We start from the raw sequence: 23,386 nt of genomic DNA, 5'->3' as shown, positions 1-23,386 counted from the left end.
ATCCTTACACTTTATACTGTGTTAGCGTGGGATCTCCTCCTTCTCTAATGTACATGTTCTGTATTTTAATACAAACAAGCTCATAATAAATCATTCAATATTTTGTTTCAGTTGAAACAAATAAAGCGTAAGATCGTAACACAAATGCGACCCATTAGGACTAATGTCCCCACTTTACAAACTGCTGCTCTGCACAACATATTCTCATTTGACCCCAAATAAAATTGAACTTGTGGAATTCCCCCAAAATTGGGATGCTGTGTAAAATGTAAATAAAAACAGAATGAAGTGATTAAAAAAAACTCAAAAGTTTATATTTCGTTCACAATAGAATAAAGAAAACATATGAAATGTTAAAACTTAAGACATGGTAATATTTCATGAAAAATAGCAGCTCATTTTGAATTTGAGAGCAGCAGCACTTTAAGCAATCTCTTAAAACTGGGGCAAGGGGCAACAAAAGGCTGGAAAAGTAAAAGGTGCTGAAAAGAAGGAGCTGGATAAACAATTTGCAACTAATTACGTCAATTGGCAGCTGGTTAGCCGCATGATGGGGAATAAAAGAGCATTGCTAAAAATGATGTCTATAATTTGTGGAACAATTTCAGAATAATCCTCTATAGTTCATAATACCAAAATATTTAAAGAATCTGGAGAAATCTCTGTGGACAATGGACAGGGCTGAAAAATCAGATTATGTTGGAAGCCGCTGATGTTTGGTCCCTCAGATGGCACTTCATTTAAAACAGAAATGTTTCTGTCTTGGAAACACTGCTGTCAGAAATCATTGTCTGTGAACACACTCATTGGGCCATCTATAAATGCACGCTAAAGCTCTGTCATGCAAGAAGAAGCCGTATGTGAACATGAGCCACGTGACATTTGGTAAATCATTCTGGGTATAGTCACATTTTAAACGGCGTTCCAGCAGCATTTTTTGTATTTTTTGGGGGGGAATTGCGGTAGTAAATGCAGTTTGACGTTAAGTATTTACTGCAGTCACTTGTAGGTTCAAGTTCAGCTCGTTGCTTTGTTCACTTGCATCATCTATAATAATGCTGGTAACTGAATTAAACGTATAAACTGAAACATTGTCCATGACAGTGCGGTTAGTAGTGCAACATTATGCTAGAAAAGGAGGAGAAAAGTGTGCAGTAAGTCTGTTTTGTTTTGGGTTTTTGTTTTTTGTTTTGTTTTTTTTTTTTTTTTTTTTGGGGGGGGGGGGGTTGTTTTTGTTTGTTTGTTTGTTTTTTTTAGTTTTGGGCATTTTTTTATTTTTATGGATAAACCAGCTCAAGACACAACAGATCATTATTACTGATTTCAGTTATTTAACAGTTATTCTACTGGAACATCCGTACAGAATTAACTGCTCTTTTAGAAGACTAATTGCTGTTTTAGAAAGTTCCCGCTTTAAGTGAGCGCAGCATACATTTGCACTGTGCCACAGTGGTGTGAGTGAATGCCAGTATCTAAGATGTAACTTCACAAATGAGTTCTTTGTGCTGGTACTGAAGAAAAGTTTTCTTTGGGGTCTTGTTAGAGCTGATGCCCAACTTACACTTAAACTCACACTAATTTAAGGTTTGTCTTCACTATGCTGCAACTAACTTGCATGGTGCAATTTCTTCCCTTCTAAATGCAAAGATAACAACCATACTCTGTTTGTACTGAGCCTAATTAAAAGTAAAAGTTGTACCTCTGTACAAGAAGCTGTCAAGATGACTTGAGAGACAGATCTATAAACCTGATTGTATTAAAAGCAGAGATTTGGGTATCAGAGCCTTTTATAATGCAAATAAATCTAAAAGAACATTTCAGTTGTCACTAATTATATAACATTGCTGTACCCCAGTGGAATTTAGTTAGACTTTACTCTGTATTGCCGTACATTAGTCTAATTGCTACTCTCTGTCTACACTAGAAGCAGCAAGCAAACCAAGCTTCTATCTCACTTGGCCAGACGGTGATCTCCAAACACAAGAACCTGCGCTACTACAGCTCCAAGGTCACGCAGATCACCTCCCAGACGTTCTACGAGGTCATGTTTGATGATGGCTCTTTCTCTAATGACACGTACCCCGAGGACATAGTGGTGAGGATATGTTTAATTAGACGCACACTCAAGAGGTCACTGCGTAGTTGTAGGAGGTCAAACCAGTTGTTTAAATCCCCCTCGTTAAGAGGAACGTCTTTTTCTCCTTTGAAAATATGCTCTAGTGTTTCTCATTGTAAATCTTTCAGTGGGTTTCTGAAAGGGCCTTTCAGAGAAAAATACAATATCACACACCAGGGGTTTCCATGGGAGTATGGAAACTGACAGCTAAACGTGTGTTTCTATATTTAAGAGCACATTAAAGTTAAGAGCATTCAGTCCTGAGCCTCAGCTAGCTACCAAAGATATTGTATATCACACCAAAATAACTGAATGTGTATGTTTTGAAGCCTTGTGCTTGTTTTGTTAAAAAGCTATGTACACCTTAAAGCTGGTTGATTGTCTAGTGTTGAAGCCCCTTACATAGAAGACAAGAAAACAAGCTTCTCGGGGATATTCAGTGTGTCACGGTAGCACAAAGCATTCACGAGGTCCTGCTGTCTGAACACTGAAACAAAACCATTTGCTCTTTACATTACCATAGTGTCTCAACCATTTTGGGCTGAGAAGTTTTGTATGCAGCTTTGAGTTTAGATCTCAACAGCACTCGACTGTCAAATTCTCGACTATAGCAAAAGCTGTTGTCAGTCCACTTGAGTTTTTTTTAGCAGGTAAATATATCAAAGGGAATTACTCTCTTTAGCAGTTATCCGGACACCCACTTTGAATGACTTCTTCTGTCTTTTTGAAATCGTTTTGAAACACTTAGGCACTCTCTTGTATTTCAGAGCAGAGATTGTGTGAACCTGGGTGCTCCTGAAGTGGGGGAAGCTGTTCAAGTAAAATGGCCTGATGGGCTGTTCTACAGTGCCAAATACCTGGGATCCAACGTCTCCTACATGTACCAGGTACCTGAACATGCGATCCATCTGTAAACTACTCAGTCACGGCAGCAGTGAGTGAGCATGGGAGAGAAAAACAAATGGCCACGTTGTGCTGAATAGACTTTCAGGCATAGTTGTAGGTTAAAGCGGCATAGCAGTAAATTTGTTGAACTCCCTCAACGCTGACGTTGTCAATGTTCCCTGGTCTACGTGTGGACAGAAAAGACAGGGGGATTGAGGGAAGCGCTGAAGTCACGATGACTCAAGAGGAGATTGAAGATGACGGGAGGGTAAAAGACAGACGTAGGAAGCAAAAGCTGTTTGGACATAGAGATAGAAAATGGGGAGAGGGGGGAAAAGATGGAGAGTGAGCAAGTGAAAAGTGGCGGAGGAAGAGAAGGAGGTGACAATCTGCATTATTCAAACTCACTGAAATATTAACTAAGTTAAGACTCATGCAGCTTCCATTTAAGCTTTATTTAGGCGAGCTGGGCGTTAACCATTACTTATGCACAAATGCACCTGTGACGCAAAGACGGTTTAATATAGGTCAGATTAAGATGGAAAAAAAATGGCTGGACAAGAACTTTCCATTGTCAAGGTGTATTTTAGAGATGAAGCCCCTGCTTTTTTCCAAGAACTCCAGCGTTAATGTTTAAAGAGCAGAGGTAACATGAAGATGGTCTTTATTTGATCTTTTTTTATTAGAGCTAAGGGGTGGAATGGCACACTTGTGCATTCTGGCAAAAATGTTGTTAAAGTGAGGGGAAAGAAATTCTTTGTGGCCTCTTATAGTCTGTAATAATGGTAGCCTGAAAAACACACAGAAAAAAGCCCGTGTTATATAAATGCCTGTGTAGGTTCTCAGCTATCCAGGTCATGGTACTCTAAGGAGCTTGGATAGAAAGCGACTGGACTCCCACTGTGAATGACCATCATTGAGCAGAGGGGGTGGCTTATGACACCACATTCAATTTTAAATTCAATTTCATTTATATAGCACCAGTTGCCTGAGGGTGCTTTTTATTGTAAGGTAAAGACCTACAATAATACAAAGAAAAGAGAAAATCTCAAAAATCATATGACTCCCTTTGAGCTAGCGCTTTGTTGACAGTGGGAAGGAAAAACTCCTTTTAACAGGAAGAAAATTCCAGCAGAAACAGCCTCTCTGAGATGCGGCCATCTGCCGCAACCAAAAGCCACTAGCATCTGCTCTCTTTTGGATTTTCTATTAGGTGTTTTTAGTACCTGCTTGGCCAGAGTTCCAACTGAGCTGAGCTGGAATCCAAACTCGGACTCCTTCACAAGAATCAAAACCGCCATTTTTGAAGCTCAGCAATGAGGGAAATGCTATTTTGACACCTGGGCTCATGTGACAAGGCGTATGATTAATAGTAGGGTTTAAATACCGGGGAGACTCCAGCATTTGGTTTTAGATCTGAAGAAGCCTCTTGGATGAGAGGTGTAATGTCTTCAAGAAACTTTAAGAAGCCCAGTTGCCTTCTTTCCCAGCTCCTTAGACTGTTCTGCATTATTAATGCAACAAACCTACAGATACCACCATATGTAACTGCTGTATCAAAGATGATTAAGTAAAAAATATTTAGAAGACAGTTAAATGTAAATAGGAGGGTTTTTTTTGGGGGTTTTTTAAGCAAAAATGTTCAGTAAATTTGGTGGCAAGATTTTGAGTGTGCATGTGCATGGATAGTATCTAAACTGTATAAATGCAACACATTTCTTTAAAACCTCTTGGATAGCTGCTGATTGCTTTCACCTTATCTCAGGTGGAGTTTGAAGACGGCTCTCAGGTGCTGGCCAAAAGAGAAGATGTCTACACCTTAGACGAAGACCTCCCCAAAAAGGTGAAGCGCAGACTTGTAAGTATTAGATTTACAAGATTTACACATAAACTTTAAAAGCATAAGTTTCAAACTTCATTGGCATAAACAAACAGAATATTCTCATGCCATGTGGAACATTTTGCTATTACTCATTGGTGCTTTCTGATGTCTTGTTTTCTAGTCAACGGCCTCGAGCATGCGTTTCCAGGATGCTTTCTTCACCACGCAGGGGGAGAGGAAACGACAGAGAACGCCAAATTCACGCTTCCAGAAAGACTATGTGGCCCTGCCAGGCCTCCGTACAACTGCCAAAAGCACATGGGAGCAACGCAGCCACAAAGGGAAATGAAGTCATGGAGAAGCATCAATGACAAATGAATGCACTGAGTTAACAGTGGATGTAGAGGGGAGCTTGTTTGTGTATGTGTGTGTGTGTGTGAGTGAGCTTGTAAGTTTTGGGGATTTGGGGATTGCTATTTACATCTTAACTCTTGCCCACACAAGTTTCCTGTGAAAAGTTCTGAGGAAATGATGTAAAGGGGGGTTGAATGAGGTGATGTGGATTAGGTGGATGTTGACTTGCGTGTGCTTCTACATTTTACATCAGTGACTGGATGGTGTAACAGGCAGGGGAGGAATTTTGATTGGACTCTTACAGAATGGGTTAACAGAGGGCATTGTTGCCTCAGTTGCCTAATGCTCTCACAACCGTCAGGGAAATTAATTGTGACTTATAATGGTCACATCACCCTTTTTTGGAATAACATTTTTTGCTTTGTACATGAAAACTTCAAAAAGCGATTTTTCTAATTAGCCCACATACGGTAGCCTTTTGGGTGATCTTTTAAGTTTTGATTTTCAATGTTTACGTTCTTTGCCTGTAGTATTTTCCTCATGTCTTACTGCATGTTCAGCATCGTCTCTTAACTGCTTCTGCCGGGCCGAGTCCAATTACGCAAGAATGGCTTCCTCTCTGCCCATTTTTTAAAAAAAATTCCCTTACAGATAAAAAAATAAATAAATACATATGTGAATTGTGTAATTTCAAGTTTAAAAGCATTAAGAAAAATGACCACGTGCTCATAACTTCCTGTGGGGAAAAACAGACAGGAAGCCATAGCTTTGTGTTGGACTTTTCGTCCAATTAACGTGAAATGCTACTGTTGCCCTCTTGAATGAAACACATTGTTGAAATTATTTAAAATTTGTATTTATTTTTGGCTTGCTATAGTTAAGCTATTGCTAACTGCTGTAAGGAAAACAATAAAACATTACATATGTTTTTCTATTCAGTTTTCAGTTATTTTAACTCCAAAAGAAATGGTAGTTTAGGAGCCACTGAAAAGCTTTTCAAAGCTATTATGAACACAAATACTGAAACAATACCTGGGTGTTTAATAGTATATGCATTAGAGTATACAATGTAAAGTTTTAAAACTAGTGATAGATTATGGGTCTGTGGGCATTGCCACTAGGTACTGACATTAAATCATCTACAGTTGGGGGAAAATAAAAAGCCCACCCCATGATTCATATGTGTGTAGAAGCACCTTTAGCAACAATAACCTGCAGCAGTTGTTTCCTGTATCACTTTATCAGTCTCTCACATTGTTGTTGAGGAATTCTGGTCCACTCTTCTTTACAGTGTTGCTTCACTTCATTGAGGTTTGTGTGCATTTGTCTATGACAGCTCTGTTAAGGTTCCACCACAACATTTCAGTTGGGCTGAGCTCTGGACTTTGACTGCGTCACTGCAACACCTTCATTCTTTTCTTTCAACTCTGTTGTACATTTGCCGCTGTGCTTGGCATCCTCCCCTATTGCATGACCCACTTCTGGCCAGACTATCAGACAGCTGGCCTCACATTTGATTCTAGAATACTTTGGTATACAGAGGAGTTTATGGTTAATTCGGAGACTGCAGGGTGCCCAGGTCGTGTGACTGCAAAACAAGCCAGATGCAACTTTGCAAACATAAGCTGTGCTGCCGTGTTCTTCTTAAAGAGAAGAAGCTTTGTCCTGGCATCCCTTCCAAACAAGCCATACTTCTTTAATCTTTTATACTGCTAACTGAGGGCTGTACACTCTGAGATGTACTTCTGGTGTTTTTTGCACTTTTTCTGAGCATTGCACAGTCTGACCTTGGGATTTATTCCCAGGAAGACTGGCGAGTGCCTCGAATGTTTTCCATTTGGAAATAATCTTTTTCCTAGTAGAAGGATCGTCTTGAAATTGTTTGGAAATGGCATTATAACCTGTCCCAGATTGAGCCGCAAACTTCTGCTTTGCAGAGGTGCTCACACTTGCTGACAGTCAATTAAGTGCTGCTCCTTACCCTTTTAATTCCAGCACATGACTGCAAAGAACCATGTGAAACTTGCTTTTTCACACGACTGCAGAGTAGATGAAAAGAGGCTGATGTCAGGAAGTCGTCACATGATCAATTATTGTCTTCAGTAATATCACTGAATTTATTTCAAACCATTATTTTTGTCATGCTCTCACCTCTTGGCACAGTGGTTTAAATTTGTTATGCTTTCAAAGATATAACAGTAAATTATGTTTAAATATTAAACTTTTCTGATGTGTTCAGGTTTTCATAAATGCTTTTAGAAACCAAAGCTTCAAGTGCAAGTCAGAAGTACCGGTTATATATTTTTAATCTGGGATACTCTGAACTATGGGGTCAGCCCTTGCAGGTAGATACTGTATAAGGGCGCCTCACGCTGAACGATAAGGAGCAGAGTGTTCCCAGCAGCTTGGCAGAGCAAACGGGAAGTGAAATCCAGGCGGTATCTTAACTGGCTTCAAAAAGCTTTGTACTCCCATGGAAACCACGTCACAGCCAGCTTCAGATGGCTCTTTGTGATACTGAAGCCAAAGCAAGAAGACAAGTCAGCTTTGATGAAAAATGCCAAAAAGGGAGAGCTAAACATCCTTTTAACACCGTTCTTTTGTGCGGCCATAATACCCAATCACGCTACCCCTGCTGTTCTTTCAAGTCCTGTAGGACTTTTTTTCTAAACCTTTGACAAAAACATACCCGAGCAGGCCTTTTAGCTGCTGGTAAATATTCAAAGTTATGCACTGGGTGCTGTGCTATTGAAAAGGTTTACTCCTTTTACCAGAGTAGACTTTGTTAGGAGTCTAATGTTTTGGCCAGCTATATTAGAATTTTTGGATCCTTCTTGAGAATAAAGAGGAAAAGTTAAACTGAAGGTTTGAACAGAGAATTCAAATCTAATTGAAGATACATTTCTTATTTGCATAGTTTGAGTTGTAAGCCAGTTATCGTTGTCGTTGTCACTATAAAGCTTTAAAAAAAATTAGTGCATCATATGTCAATCTATCACACTTAATGACTCGATTATTTATTGTTCTAACTAATCTGTCAGAACTCACAGGTCAGCTCAAACTTTAAGCTATAACCACAGCTGGACTGGCCATTGGGCATACCGGTGGGCCGATGGTGATTTTTCATTTTTATGTTTGCTTGTTTTTGTAACGTATAAACAATGAAAGGTGGTGGATTAGCCAACAATAAAAGACACAAAGCTGCAGTTATTCTGTGTCTTTGCTGCACAGCTGCCTCTCCTCTCATTCTCCCCCCTCCCTCTCCTGCTGCTACTTCAATCACAAAACTGATCAATGATCAGCTGATCGTCTCTTTTGTCTGTTCATCGCCCACTTTGCGCCAGAAAGAGGAAACCAGCGGATGTCGCGCTAAACAACAGCAGCACGTTTAATCTTGATCAGCTGTTGTTTGAATTTATTTAATATTACTTTCTAATATCAGCTGATGTTTGCTGGAGCCACAGCTGTAAAAGCTGCTGGTCATGATATCGGTTTGGATATCTGGTGAGAGGGAAACATGAAGATGATACACTGTATACAAATCATACATATATACCAACATGACAGTGTACATCACTGTCACAACAACGTTTGTTTTTGTTCAAAGGCTTTATGGTTTTTTCTATAATACCTGGTGGTCTAGTCAATACCCGGGCCGATCTTTTGTCCCAGTCCAGCCCTGGCTATAACTTATTTAGCAATTTCAGTAACATGCATTAATAAAATTTATGCACTCAGTGCTTTCTCTTTACAATACATTTCACAGTCAGTCAGGAAGTGCTGAATTACTTTTCCTCTATTATCACACTATCAAGTGTGACAGGATAATGGGCAGGGTTATTTAGGTAAGCCAGACCTCTATTTGCACTTGCTTAACCTCTCACAAAGATGGAACGTTATTTTAGCTAGACGGCTTGGTTTGAGTATTTCATAAATTGCTGGGATTTTCCCACACAACCGTCTCCAGGCTTTACAGAGAATGGTCAGAGGAAGATGAAAGACAAAATAAATGGCCGTTCTCTTGGTGAAAAATGCCTTGTTGGTGTTAGAGAATGACCTTTGAGCTCATAGGAAGGCAACAATAACTTTAAATAAATGCCCAAGGTAGGCAGAAGCACATCTGCAAATGCACAACATGTTTTGGTTACAGCAGCAAAGACCACATGTGGTGCCACTCCTGTCAGCCAAGAACAGGAAACTGACCTACAACTCACACCAGCTCATCAAAGTTGGACAATAGATGATAAAAAGAATATTCCCAGGTCTACAGAGTTTCTGTCTTGAAATTCAGATACTGGGGTCCGAATTTGCACGGTGCAACAAACAACATGAAAGTATGGATCCTTTCTTGTATCTTGTATCCATCCAGTTCAGGCTGGTAGTTGGGGTGTAATGGGATGGGGCATATTTTCTTTTGCCTATCAGTTGAACAATGTTTAAACAACACAGAAAAAATTAAGGCAGTTCTGAAGGCAAAACCCAGTACAAAAGAGGCAAAACAGAGAGCACGGGGATAAGTGTAATGATGTAAAAGGCCAAACAAGGGGAAGTGAGATGATAGTTCATAGCACAGGCAAACATTAAAACATTGGTGATTTAGCAAAAGACAGCTCTCAAATGTTCCCTCAGAAAAAAAAAGGCTCATTTATTTTCTGTGCCTATACTGAAGTACGAGCCAGACATGAATAAGCATCAGCTTCAGCTCTTTCCACTTATTGCCTGAATCTGTTTTCTAATATGACTTTAACAAGACTAAAAGAATAGCACAAAGTCCCGTGAGGCTGCAGTGCTCATTGCACATCCAAACACATTATTGCTGATAAACTGCTGGATCTAAAGCACGGAGATGAAAAAAAAGAGAGAAAAAAGGAGAAAAAAATGTTGCTATTCTGAACATTTTTCCATTAGCTAGGGAGTAAAATGTTTTTGGTATGACCAGAGGGTGGCATGAAAGGCTGTCTGTCTGTACAATGACCATATTAGTACACCAGACTCAGCTCTGCAGTCAGAATAAGTTAAGCTGCTGTAAAATATTGTGATTTAATTACTATATTATTATTATTATCTTGGTTTTAGAAACGCCTCAACAGTGGCTTATGGCTGATAAGGGCTTCGTGCCATTCACATAATAAGAAACACATTAGTTTAAAGAGGAAATAAGAAAGGAATCATTTCAAAGAAGCAGTTAATTAACCAGCAGTAAATGAAGCTTTCACAACAACCACAGTAACTACCACACTACAGTTGGCCTAGCAAATATAACATCTCAAAAGGAATCAAATAAATCAAACTTAGAGAAAGAGAATCGTTACAAGAGCTGAGCAAATTACAACACTAGAAGAGATGATCGCCCATGTTTTCGTCTTGGATCAGTATTTTTCATCAGTCACAGGTCGAATAACTCACAGGGAAATCCCCCCCCCCCCACACACACACACGCGCAGACACAGGAATGGGTCTGAATCCAGAGGTGGAATATTGGAGTGAGGGGGTGCTGTCCAGTGGTTATTTCAGTTACTGCTGCCTTCCTCTCACTTTTGGCATCAACGAGGCATTTTGGCCCAGAGAACTGCTGCTTGCCAGATAATTTGCCTTTTTCGGCTTTTTTCTTTATGAACCCCAGAGAGATGCTTGTCCAGGAAAATCGTGGGTGGGTAGATCAGCAATTCCTGTAATACTCAGGCCAGGCCATCTGGCACCACTTAAATCACCTTTCTTCCCCATTCTGAAGCATGGTTTGAACTTCAACAGGTGGTCTAAACCATGTCTTCATGCCTAAATGAACAGATGTATTGCCATGTGATTGGCTGATTGTAGATTTTTGTTGGCAAACAGTAGAGCAAGTGTACCTAATAAAGTGGTGTATTAACATGAAATGTAATTGTCTCCACGTAGGATGATATTATTGTTTTGACTGCTGCCAGCGTAAAGATGTTTTGAAGGGGAAAACTATGGAAAATCACGTTTGTTATGAGCTGTAAAGGCACCTTTGTTTGCCCTTTTGTGGAGATTGAGTTGCTATTAGCGTTGCAGTTTTGTTGAAAATGTGTACAAGAAAATACTCACCTGCATCTATTTCCTGCCTGCTTTTGCTGGAGCCCATTTGAAGGTGCTCACATTTATAAAAAATAATAATCGTTTTACTGTTTGTTAATTTAGTTTTTATGACTTAGCTTGCTAAGTCTTGTCGGTGGAGTTTGTCTGAATTTGGTTTTCTGTTGCTCCTGGAATAACAGCCTGTAAGCAATATTTTATTTTCTTGTAGCCCATAGACAGTACTGACAACAGTTCTCAACAGTTACACAGTGTATTATTAATTTTTTATACAGACATCTCATAAAATCTACACATTATGCATAAATTACTGAAAAGAATGGGACTTAACACTGCATATTCACATTGCTCAAAATAATTAAAGGAACACTTTTAAAGCACATCAGCCTTCAATGGGGAAAAAAAATCATGCTGGATATCTACACTGATATGGGCTGGGTACATCGTCAGATGGAAATGAAAATGGAGGATCTCCTACCTGACTGAGCTCCTGGGCAGTCTGAGGTCCAACCTGGCTGGTGGTTGAACTGAAACATAACATCCCACAGCCACAGGTTTTCTATTGGATTTATGACAGGCGAGAGTGGGGGCTGGTCAGTGGTACCAAGGCACTGACTGTCAGCACCACCATGGGGTCTGTTAATGTGTCTGAGGATTTCATCCCAATACCTAATGCCTAGCCTATAGAGGTCTGTGTGCCCCATGATGAATATGCCTCCCCATCCCATCCCATCAATAGATCATGCTGAACATTATTCACAGTCATGTGTCACATGTGCTCAGGGTGAACTTGCTGTAAACAGCACAGGACAACATTCAGGGTGCCAGGCACAGGCCTCACTAGAGGACATCGGATCCTTAGGTCACCCTCATGAACTTCCTATTGCACTGTTGTGTCTGCACTTTCTTGTGTCCGTATTGTTTTGTTCAGTCTGCTGTTTTTTGCACACTTGCACTTTATGTAGTCCTGTGTTGATCGTCTGTTATATGTAACACCATGGTCTTGGAGGAACACTGTCTCGTTTCCCTGTGTGAGGTACCACTGTACCACTGATTGAAATGACAATAAAACCACTTGACTTGACTTGAAGTCTGATTGTTTGGTCAAACACATTCCCACTTGTGGCCTGCTGGAGATCTTCGTGTCATTTTTCACTAAAATCACCATCCTGCAGTAGCTACGTAAATCTATAAATAATATCAATCCCTGTTTCAGGTCTCGGCAGTTCTGACTAGATTCTGTATGTAAGTGGTTAATTAAAATTTCCGTGTACATAGACACCAACAGATTTGGTGTTTTTGCTGATTTATCACAGATAACCTTCATTTGTAGCCCAAATTTTGAATTCAAAGGTTGACTCAACATTTAAAAATGACAGCGGTAACAGTCATTTTCACTTGAGTTTATTTGTAACAAATGAAACTTGTGTCGATAAAGAACAGAAATCCATACAGACCTGTTTTTCAGTTTTCACGCGCTCCGAGAACCAATGTAAGAAAATAAAAAGCACTTGTTGACTCGGAGCAGAAAACGGAAACAAAAAGGTTTACATGTACAGACCAATTGGAGGTAACTGATCCCAATAACACATCATATTTTCATTTTTTTATACAATTTATAAACTCCAGTTTAATCCATCTACATGATACATCAGGGTAAAATAGAACACTTCGTTTTGTGAAACTTCTCTTTTGTGGTACAACAAATCCACAATGTGATGTATTGCACATACTGCTGTGCCATAAAAACTGTGACTTGTGGTGCATCCTTTTATTATATCGCTCTGTATATCTGATAAATCTCTATTCATTCTTTGCCGTTATCATCAGTTAATTCATTTACTTTTACGTAGTCATCTATTTATGCATTTCAATTACTCTCTGTGTTTTGTGTTATTTACATATACACAACCGTGTGAGCATTGCAGGGTCCATCTTTGCTGAGTTCAAGTAAGACTCCTTTTTTTGACGGGGGGAGGCCGGGGCTATCGGAGTTAACAGGATACTAAATATTAGTGCATAGTACAAAGAGAGAAAGTGCAAGTCTTCCCGTAACAGGTGCGACCAAAGGGGCATCTCGAAAGTGGTACCATGCATACAAACAACAACAAGGTTACTTTAAGATGGTGGAAAACTGTCAACAATCCCTCATATGGCCGAGAGTTAATGGACTTACAAAAAAATGAGTATATACTGTAGGTTCTGTGTCAGTGGAGACATAGCACCTGAACTTCTCTCAGCCTTCGTTTTTGAAAGAAAAGGAAAAATGCGGAACAGCAGAATGAGGAACACAGATGAACTACTGTGACTGATTTTAGGTAAATGGCTTCAGCTGGGATACTCTTACAGGCTGATGCTCCTCCTTTCGAACAGACTGACAAAGAGCCATTCAGCTTTTACAGATTTCTATACAGCCGAGCAAGTATGACTTGTTCGAGCCAGCTCAAAGTCTGCACCAAAATTTCATGGCGGGTAAAAGAAAAGTGTCCATAATGACAGTATATCCACAAAGCCTGTGTAAGTGTCCTGTGAGGAAAAGATGGAAAGCTTGATGTAGAACCTTAAAAAAAAGATCAGTCTGTCTTGCTAATAACCTACTTTAAAACCACATTTTTTCTGCAGTCGAGTCTCTTGTAACATATGCTTATTTTCTTTTGAATGAAAAGAGATATGATGATGCAGTTGCTGGGTTTAAAATGTGAATACGACTGTCCAGCCTACACAAACCCTTCCATTCAAAATTTCACAGCCAAAAACAACAAAACAACAACAAAGAACAAAAAAAAAAAGAACAAAACAAAACAAAACAAAAAAAATCCCATAAAATACTTTTTCACATACTGTAACATAACAAAAACACACACACACACATTCGGTTCACACAAGCATACATAAAATACACAAAAACCCTTTAAAGTAACTTTATCAAAATAGGCGTGTAATATAAGGCACTAGAAATCTAAAATTAAAATACTTATTAGATGCAGTTTGTAATATGACTTCGATCATTCGTTGCTCGCCGTGACACAAAGAAGGATGACATCATCTACTGGACATGTGACTTGATTTAAAAAAAATCGACTTCCTAAGAGGTCAGAGGTTATTTCTCTAACACTTTTATGTGGTGGAGGGAACATCAAGTGTAACATCCTTGTGTCTGGAAAATGATGCACCATCATCAGTATTATCGTCGTCATCATCACCGTCATCATCATCATGGCATATAACTGCAGTTAGTGACTTGACACAAAAATATATAATACATCTACTTATTGCACACTGAATCAGACACAGAGAAAAGTCAACGGTGAGCATTCCAGTAAGAAAATTGTTCTCCTTTTCCCATCCCTTTCCTGCTCGCTCGTCTCGCTTTCTGCTTAGGAAATCTTAATGAAGCTTATTTGGACACCTAATATTTCGTCTGCTCTCTGCGCTTACTAGCTTCAGTCGTGGTCCGCCCAGCTTTCTCTCGGGCTACGCGCAGAACAACGTGGCGGGATTATTCTCGGGACTTTCTGGTAGCAGCAGTGCTAATACTGTACCCCGGCGGGCCCTCGGGAATTGAGAAATTACCGTCTTCGTGTCTTTAAACGTCGCAAGTGAGACAGTAATGAGGCTGAGAGTCCTGTGTGCATGCGAAACGTGTGGGTGGAGAATACAGGAGAGTGACACTCGATTTTTTTTCATAGAACTGTGAACATTTTCCACACTAGATTTGATTGTACACTTTAAAACAGTACCGTATCACTTTAACAAAAGAAAAAGAAAATGGCTACAGCTCATTGGATTACACAGAAAAAAAAATGCAACTTTGCCCATGTATGGTCAACGGTGACAAAATCATAAACCTATAAGAATGGAAAAACACAACGTGCCATATGGAATATCCAGTTTTTAAAAAACAATATAGTCACATATTTTTTCTAGAAAACTAAATTAATGTTTTACTTTGCAGTATGCATTTTTAGACCTCAGTAAACCTTCCCTTATCTTAAATCGTGAAGCATAAGGTTGAACTGGTGGTGTTTATTACTGTATGGTAGAAATGTCTTCTTTTTCATTCACAGGAAACAAGAGTCTGTTTCCAAAATAAGACAGAAAAAAAACAACCCACACTTCTTGTGTCTTTTTTTTTTAAAGTTGCGTGTTCTTGGTCTTTTTAATACTGTGTGCTCTGTGTTTTCAGGCTCCTGTTGGCAATTCTCTGGTGCTTGATATCCCAGTTCTTTCTTGTCCACGAGGTTTCCATAAGATGGATTTGTAGTTTCCTTCTGAACTGTCCTCGAGATAGAAAAATCGAAATTTCCCTGTGACAGAAAAAAATGCTGTAGCTGGGTCCCGTATTTAGGTTGGTGATGCTACACTGGTGGTGGAGTTCCACACCCAAACAACAAAAAACGCAATCTGGGTGCTCGGAAAAGCACTGAAACAAATAAAAAAAGAAAAAAGAAAAAATCTATATTTGATCAAGTATTCTGATTGGAACAGTGGTTGAAGTTGCTGCTTCAGACTGACCAATGGGTGTGTTTGGGCTGAGGGTGGCAGGAAAACACCCTTGTCAAGCAGGTTGCTATGGCTCAGTTAGAGGTGCTGTTTCTAGGTACGGATAAGCCGATGGTCCCCCTTCACTCTGCATGCAGTGGCAAAGTCTTCATACCTGCACATCGCAACCTAGTGCATTTATTCTGGCTGTGCATAACATGAGAAAAATGCACTCGGTTGAACGTGCGCATGATCGACAGCCACTGGGTTTATGTTGCATAGTGATCAAAGCTTCCCAGGTACTCCAGACTGGCGCGGTAGCAGAACTGGTACTGGTCCTAGAGAGAAGCAGAAGAATTGTGAAGAAGAGAAGAAAGACTAAATGAACATTCAAGTGTTCTTTGAAGACGTGAAGTGGTTTAGAAAGCTCACCTCTGTCTGAACGGTGGCTGGTCTCTGGGTGCGCAGCATCTTGACAGTCTGGAAGATATCCACCACTCCCTCGTACCTCATCCTCTCTAGCACGATGCTGAGGGTGATGAACACACCGGTCCTTCCTACACCAGCACTGTTGGAGCACAGGTGGAAACGTATTCAGAGCTGGAAATACATCTCCTTATGTATGCATCATGCACTAGCTCAGTTTGCTACTAGTCGTGCCAAACCGTTATTCTGAATATTTGCTCACACGTGGTGCAGCAAGCGGTGGTGATGCTTTATTAGCGTATCAGCAAGAAAAAAAGTCCAGTGCTGTGAAAAACTATTTCCCTCTTCCTGATTTCATGTTTTTTCCAATATCTGTCACAGCTAGGTCAACTATCAAAGAAGTTTTAATATTAGACAAAGAAAACCAAGTAAATACAAAATGAACTTTTAAAAAAAACCCAAAAAACCCGTCTTTGCCCAGTCTCTTTCTTATTTTTGAATCATGAACTCTGACCTTAACTAAGGCAAGTGAGGCTTACAGTTGTTTAGATGTTTTTCTGGGTTCTTTTGTGACCTCTAGGTCATCAGCATGGTAATTCTGGTAGCCCTGTCATTCCTAGGATGGTTCACTACTGCTCTGAGTTTTCTCCATTTATGGCCTTCACTGTGGTTCCCTGGAGTCCCTAAGCCTTAGAAATGGCTTTGTAATCCTTTTCAGACTGATAGATGTTAGTGACTTTATATCTCAGCTGTTTCTTTAGATCGTGGCATCATCTGTTGTTTTGGGGTTTTTTTTTAGATCTTTTAGCAACATCACTTTGTCCGAAAGGCTCTATTCAAGTGATTTATTGATTCAACTGGTCTGGGAGTATTCAGGCCAGAGTGTGGTACTGAAATTTAACTTAACTTAGCTTCCCAAAAAATGGGGTTATTCACAGTTAATCTATCATTTAACTACTTTTTCACATAGAAGCAGGATGGTTTGTTTTTTCCCTTATTAAATGAAATCATTATTTAAAAACTGCATTTTTCATTTATCTTTGTCTGATATTAAAGCACTGTATATATTTAACAGAGAAGTGGAATAAATTTAACGTAAAAGATTCTCCAAGTTATTACTCAAGTAGAAACAAAATGTTCCAAGAATCTCTCACAGGTCATCTGGTGAATTTGTAGGTATTCTTTTTTATCGAGTCTGCACAACTTAATGAACAATATGTGAAATGTTGAGGTATTTGTAGGCAGCCTAGACCTTACCTGCAGTGCACAGTAATTGGCCCGTCCTGGCCAAACTGTTCTTTAGTTTTATGCACTTGGCCAATAAAATCAATAAATCCTTCTCCTGACTTTGGCACTCCTTGCTCGGGCCAGTCTGTGAACTGGAACTGACGAACTGTCCGTGACTGGCCATCCTGGGTGAAAGAAAATATGGTAATTTGAAACTCAGAAAATTCTGGAAGCCAGTACAAATTAGTCTGTCTTGCTCACAGGCTGACGACTCACCCTGGCATCAGTGACTTTGAACTCTCTCAAGATGTACTGGGGCATGTTGTACTCAGCCATGGGATCCACCACAAAGTACTGGTACCTGGCTGAGCGCTCTGCAGGCCAGTACTGGTGACACTTCTCCTGTAGAGTACAAAGGCTTCTCTTCAGAGCGCTGCATCATATTTAAAGTACTCAGTGTGTGAGGAGAACCATTTCTAGGCAATTTATAACGAAAATGTCACCATAACTTGTGATATTCATTATTCATTTCAAGACCATCTCAATGCAGATGAGATATTATGTTCACTGAATTAATACTGAAAGTCATATCACTCTCACTGTGCCATGCATAATGCTTCATAACGCCCAAACATTTATTATATTTAATTCATTATATTAAATTTTTGATAGATTTTCCCCCCACAAAATTGCAAATTCTTAATCACGAAACATTCGCTTTTTTTCCCCTGTTGCAGGCATCAAAAGCTATTCTGCTGCCCATTTTAAGAGGACATTGTTATTCACAGTTCAGTCCTCTCCTGATGTAAACTTCTGCAACAACAACACATGGAGCTGCTGATTATGCCGCTATTCAGTCAGCCCTTCAATATATTCTTTTACTGAAAATAATTAGCTCAAATGACAATATATTGTGTGATACTACATGTTATAGTACACGCTTAGGCACTTAATCAAGGGAAAAATGTGGGTCTATTGTTTAAAAGCTGCAGCTAGCCCAAACACATTTAATTAATGTGAGTTTCAAAGAATTTGTAAATTCTTTGTCTCGTTTTTAGTTAAGAGCTTGTACAGCTACACACATCTCCATACTGGTAATTCTCTGGGCTCTGAATAGCCGAATAGGATGGTCTGCTTTCCTTCTGTGAAGTGACATGATTTTTTGTTGTTAACTGAAGTTATTTGTAACCTCTTCAGGTTTCTTTGGTCTAAAACACGAGACTTTCTAGAGCCTAACAATGGGAGCGGAAATCAGACTATAAGGAAAAACAGAGTTGTTGTTGTTGTTTTTATCTTTAACCATTCTATCGCGCGTGAAAATCAATATTTGTAATTACCACCTTTATTCTTCAACACAGCCAGAAGACTCCTAGGCAAGCTTTGTTGTTAATTCTTTAAGTAGTCTTCAGGAATGGATCTCTGAGACTCTTTGGCATATCACAGTCTTTTCTTTCTCTTTTCCTTCCTTAAGAGGAATCTGTCTTCTTGACAGCAACCCTTTCACTGAGACCATCCTGATGAAGCTTCAGGTAACAGTGGGTGGGTCGGCTGAAGGGCCAGATGCGTCTCTCAGGCCCTGTGTCAAGTCTTTGCTGCATTTTTTTTCCTATTTCTCCAGGACATGACTGTCAGGTACTAACAGGTTTTCAGTTAATAGCCCTTTGAAAGTCGCCTTGTTAGTGCAAAAAAAGCTATTTTATGATAATGGGCTGTGTAATTTTTTGGCATTTTCTGTAATTTCAACTAAAGAAATTGGAACAAATTTTGTCTGTTTTTGTGATGGGTTGTTAGTAACAAAGTGCCTAAAGCTACAATTTAAAATTGCTTCTTTGCTAAGCTGCTTTGTGTAGACCCAACACTGGTTCATCTCTTGAGTTCAGTTCCTTTTTATCCTTGATCCTTGGTCAGTGTTAAGTAGCTCAACATTCCTCTGAAATGGTCAAGCACTGGACTGAAAATGAGTAGAAAAGCTGCCAATGTCCAAAGGAAAAAAACCAACATGTAGCTCAAGACTTTTGCACAGTACTGTGATACGCTAATTAAAAATACATTCAACCAGTACAGCTATATGTTTTTATCCTGCAGGACCAATGCATGTATTACATTTGAGTGTGTTTGAGTGCATTTATCCGTACCCGTCCCATTTCTCTCAGTTTGGTTAGCATGACAACAATGGTGGAGTTATGTTCCCACAGCATCCTCCAGTAGTCCTCTGTGGTCTCAGCCAGTGGGCCCTGGGTTGCTATATAGGCCTTCTGCTGCCTATAAACACAAGGATAAGTATAAATGAAAATAAATTTCTCCCCATGCGTGAGAACATTGTACAGTGACTGATGTTAAACTGACCTGTATCCATCAATGAAGCTGGCATTGATGTAGTCGGATCCTTCCACTCCTCTGATTGGCTGCAGACACACACGCGTGGTCTCGTAGGGCATGATATTCACCAGCCGGTTTTTGAACTTGTTGCACGGCAGATTGGCACTCACAAACCGTGATGTGTGGGCCTTGGCACTGGCCAGACGCTGAAATATAAGAAATAAAGGAAATATGCTGTAATATTGTGCAGATGAAAATTACAGAAAAAGAATTACAAGCAGCACTGATGAGAGCACTGAAATGATGGCGAAATAAAAAAGGACGGATAAGCAAGGAAGTAAAAGAGAAAAAAAAGTACTCTTTTAAAAAGCACAAGGCTTGGTTTTTTATTGGACAAGTGGAATTAGAAAACCATCTTTAATCTGCAGGCCTCAGGATATTTAGTCAGACATCTTCAACTGAATCAACAAAGCAGGGCCGATATAGGGGACGAGGGCAGCGGTAGGGAATGGAAGAGGGAGAGGAAGGAGAAAATCAAAAGTCAGGGGGCAAGGAAACCACAAGGCCCCACACTGTCTCAACACACACATGTGAACCACAGTTGATCCAGTCAAAAAAAAAAAGAAAAAGAAAAACTGGAACACACACATTCATATGTAGATATGTGCAGACAGGCAGCCGTAAGTACATGCAGTACACTCGCTCACACTCGACCACTGGATGACACGGTTTAAAAAGAAACACAGAGAAACAGAGAATAGGCAGAGGGAAACCGCAGACTCAGGGGGAAACAATGGGGTCTCATGAACCCAACGTCTACCATCAGCGGCTACCGGAGTGCTGTGGGAGAAACAGCAGTACCTTATTTTCTTACAGACAGACTGAGCTGGAAAATCCCCACTAACCACAAGTTCACCAGTTCATTCTGGGTACTCTGAACCCAGTTTCCAGCATCAAAAATAGTAATTCTTCATGTCATTTGGTTTGAATTTGACGCGGTCTTATCAATAAAGCCTGGCAAAAACAAAGCTTTTCACCGCTTCGATACATGCCAATATTTTTCACCAAGGAGAAAATCATGCCCTCCTGGCAAGCTCCGAGAACTCCACCAATAAACTCTCTGTGAAAGGAAACAAAAACACGGCGTATTAAGGTGTTGGATTACCAAAAGCAGCCAGAAAACATTCACCTCTCCCTTTTCCTCACACGCTTGCTTCAACTTTGTGATTTTATTTGAGGGACATGACGCCTCTCTTACACGAGAAGTTCCAACCTTTTGGTGTTTTGTTGACGGAGGTGGAAAGTAATCTTTCAGACGGTGGGCTGTGATATACCACGCGATTTCAAGTGAGATGAAATATGGTGAGTGGGACAACCCCGCCATGTGTTTCACATCAATCTAAGGCTGTGAAAACAATACAGCGAGCGCTCAGTTCATTGTCATTCTGAGGGGAGCGCTCCTATTAGAGGGAGGGAGGAAAGCTGGGGCATAGGATGAGGGAGATTGCTCAGAGTCACTTTGTGTTTACCTTGCCCTCTGATTGTCTGAGCAGACACAAGCCATTCCTGGGAAAAATTAAGCCACCTGCTTTCAATGTATACCTGTAAAGCTACAACCGATTCTCTCTTTTTCACCCAGCCAGGCCAGTCAGGTCTGCAGAGAACTCATCTGGCATGAGGTAAACAACACAGTAAACAAAATAACAACTAGAATATAATGAAAATAACACTTCCCAGCAAGACTTTGAATCCCTTATGTTCTCACTGCGATTGTTTATGATGCCTACATTTGCTGTTCTCACTTTATATTCTAATCAGCTCCCTAAAGTTTTGAAAAAGCTGTTATAACTTCCAACCCCCTAAGATTTTATTACAAACTTCAACTTTCTGGCCTACATTATTTGGTCTTTACGTGCATGCCTATCAAACTTCCCAAACTGCGATGCTTTCAGAAACCCTCAGAAAAGCTAACTCTCTTACCTTAGATTCAAAAGGTGCAATCCCATAATCCCCTTCAAATCCAACCATCTATATGAATCTCTCAGAGGGGGATTGAAACTGTAAGAACCACTAACAGCCCTGGGAAAGATGCTCAGGGGCTATCAAAGTCAAAGCTTCCTGAATTAAACATTCTGTATGTCATTTTAGACAACGTTCTTCCCAAGCTTTGGTGGTAAGAACCATCTTCCTATGAAAACCCTCAGCATGGGACCTGAAGTGCAACTTTGTTTTTTGGTCAATTATGGCTTTCAAGGTCAAGAATTAAATATGAAATATGAACGTTTGCTCTATTCTTTATATGGACAGAATGGCCAGTAGGTAAAGTCTTCAGACAGTGATTTATCCCGCTGGATATCTCTGAGCAGGCCCTGAAGATCTGCAGTGCTTCAAAGATGCTTTCACTGGCTCTTACTGTTAACCTTTTAGGTGGCGAAGGGCAAGAAAAAGACAACTCGGCCTTACAGAAACCAGTGAAGTGTTACATTATTATCATGAATCGGTTTTATGAACCACCATAAATCTGTAGGGCTTAATTTTATAGCCTTCGGGGGAACAAAGTGAATCCTCCTCACCTTGAACTCCAGCTCCATGCCGGTGACATTTTCTCCTGGTTCAATCTGCGTCAGCCTCTGGATGTAGGAGTACAGGTTCCTCGCAGGGACTTCGGTGTTCCCGCAGGTCACCGCCTCCAGCAGTGCATCGTGAATGAAGATGTACTGGTCTTCCGTCTGCACCATGTAGTTCCTCTCGGAGCGCATCAGCGTGACATGACCGTAGATGTCGATGGTCTTCTCATGCTTGATTCGCTCTGTCATGGCATCAATCACAATGAAACAGCCAGTGCGGCCCACTCCAGCACTGGAAATAGGAAAAGAGAACCAGATAGTGAGGTTATTTTCTCACATAAACTGCAGTGTGTGCGCTGTGTCCTAATACCTGGTGCAAATCTGTCCCCGCAGAGCTCAAACAGCTAACTATCATCGAGATCCCAGCCAGCAATATTTCCGTCAAAGCAGGTAAAAATTGACATCAGCAATGAGTCAGCAACATTGTCTCGCTGGCATTAAGAAGATATCCTCCCTATCGACACACGATCCGGAAATATAATACCGTCAGCTGCCCACCCAAACACTTCACATTTTTGCTGTGCTAGTAAACGGTGAGACAACCTGACCAAGCAAGTTTGTGCAAGTGAATAGAAAATTCTTTATGTGGTTAAATGAATATCGGTGTGCATGCGCGGGAGCGTTGTCGAGGTGGAATGAGATTTGGTCCGTTGTTTGATACAGAGGTTGGTTGAAATGTAAAAGCACATTATGATGGAGTCTTGCCAGGATAATTAAATTTGACTGATAATCCTGTTAGATACTCCATCTGACTGCTACGGAAGATTAGGAAGAGCTGCTCTCCTGCCAGCCTTCTCCGCTGCGTCCCGCCCCCATCGCTCTGCCTCTTTTTCTTCTCGATAAGTACCCTCTCACGCCAGCCCCGACACTTTTTCACACTCACATTTGTCCTTTTCTTCTTCTTGGAAACCATTTTCTCTCCATCTTTCCTTTTCTTTAATTCATCATTTTCATTCACTGTGTCCTGGATTTGACCTCACCTTCTTTTTTCTCACTCTGCACACATCTCCTCCTCTAACTCCCAGTCCCTCGCTACCTTTCCCTCTCCATCATTGTCTCAGCCTTACCCCCTTC

General features: G+C 40.3%; 2 protein-coding genes across 6 annotated transcripts in view; one reads left to right on the top strand and one right to left on the bottom strand.

Annotated features, from left to right (window-relative positions):
- kdm4c (lysine (K)-specific demethylase 4C) overlaps nt 1-6,108 on the top strand; it is a 38,520-nt gene extending 32,412 nt beyond the window's left edge. For 4 of the 5 annotated variants that reach the window (XM_040024446.1, XM_040024447.1, XM_040024449.1 and 1 more), the window contains 4 exons: nt 1,925-2,095; nt 2,884-3,003; nt 4,767-4,859; nt 5,005-6,108. In XM_040024446.1, coding sequence (XP_039880380.1) covers nt 1,925-2,095; nt 2,884-3,003; nt 4,767-4,859; nt 5,005-5,172 — 552 coding nt within the window. In that variant the 3' untranslated portion in view covers nt 5,173-6,108. The remainder of the gene's footprint in view (nt 1-1,924; nt 2,096-2,883; nt 3,004-4,766; nt 4,860-5,004) is intronic. The other variant, XM_040024448.1, reaches the window with a different exon arrangement.
- A 6,511-nt stretch (nt 6,109-12,619) lies between these two features.
- ptprdb (protein tyrosine phosphatase receptor type Db) overlaps nt 12,620-23,386 on the bottom strand; it is a 155,298-nt gene continuing 144,531 nt past the window's right edge. The window contains 7 exon segments of the mRNA XM_040024437.1: nt 12,620-16,051; nt 16,146-16,281; nt 17,397-17,551; nt 17,643-17,768; nt 19,502-19,628; nt 19,713-19,891; nt 22,259-22,544. Coding sequence (XP_039880371.1) covers nt 15,983-16,051; nt 16,146-16,281; nt 17,397-17,551; nt 17,643-17,768; nt 19,502-19,628; nt 19,713-19,891; nt 22,259-22,544 — 1,078 coding nt within the window. The 3' untranslated portion in view covers nt 12,620-15,982.

The sequence above is a fragment of the Simochromis diagramma genome, unplaced genomic scaffold (assembly GCF_900408965.1).
Source record: "Simochromis diagramma unplaced genomic scaffold, fSimDia1.1 OVJJ01000302.1, whole genome shotgun sequence".
In the NCBI taxonomy this organism is placed as follows: Eukaryota; Metazoa; Chordata; class Actinopteri; order Cichliformes; family Cichlidae; genus Simochromis; species Simochromis diagramma.
This window is presented reverse-complemented; position numbering and strand designations above follow the sequence as displayed.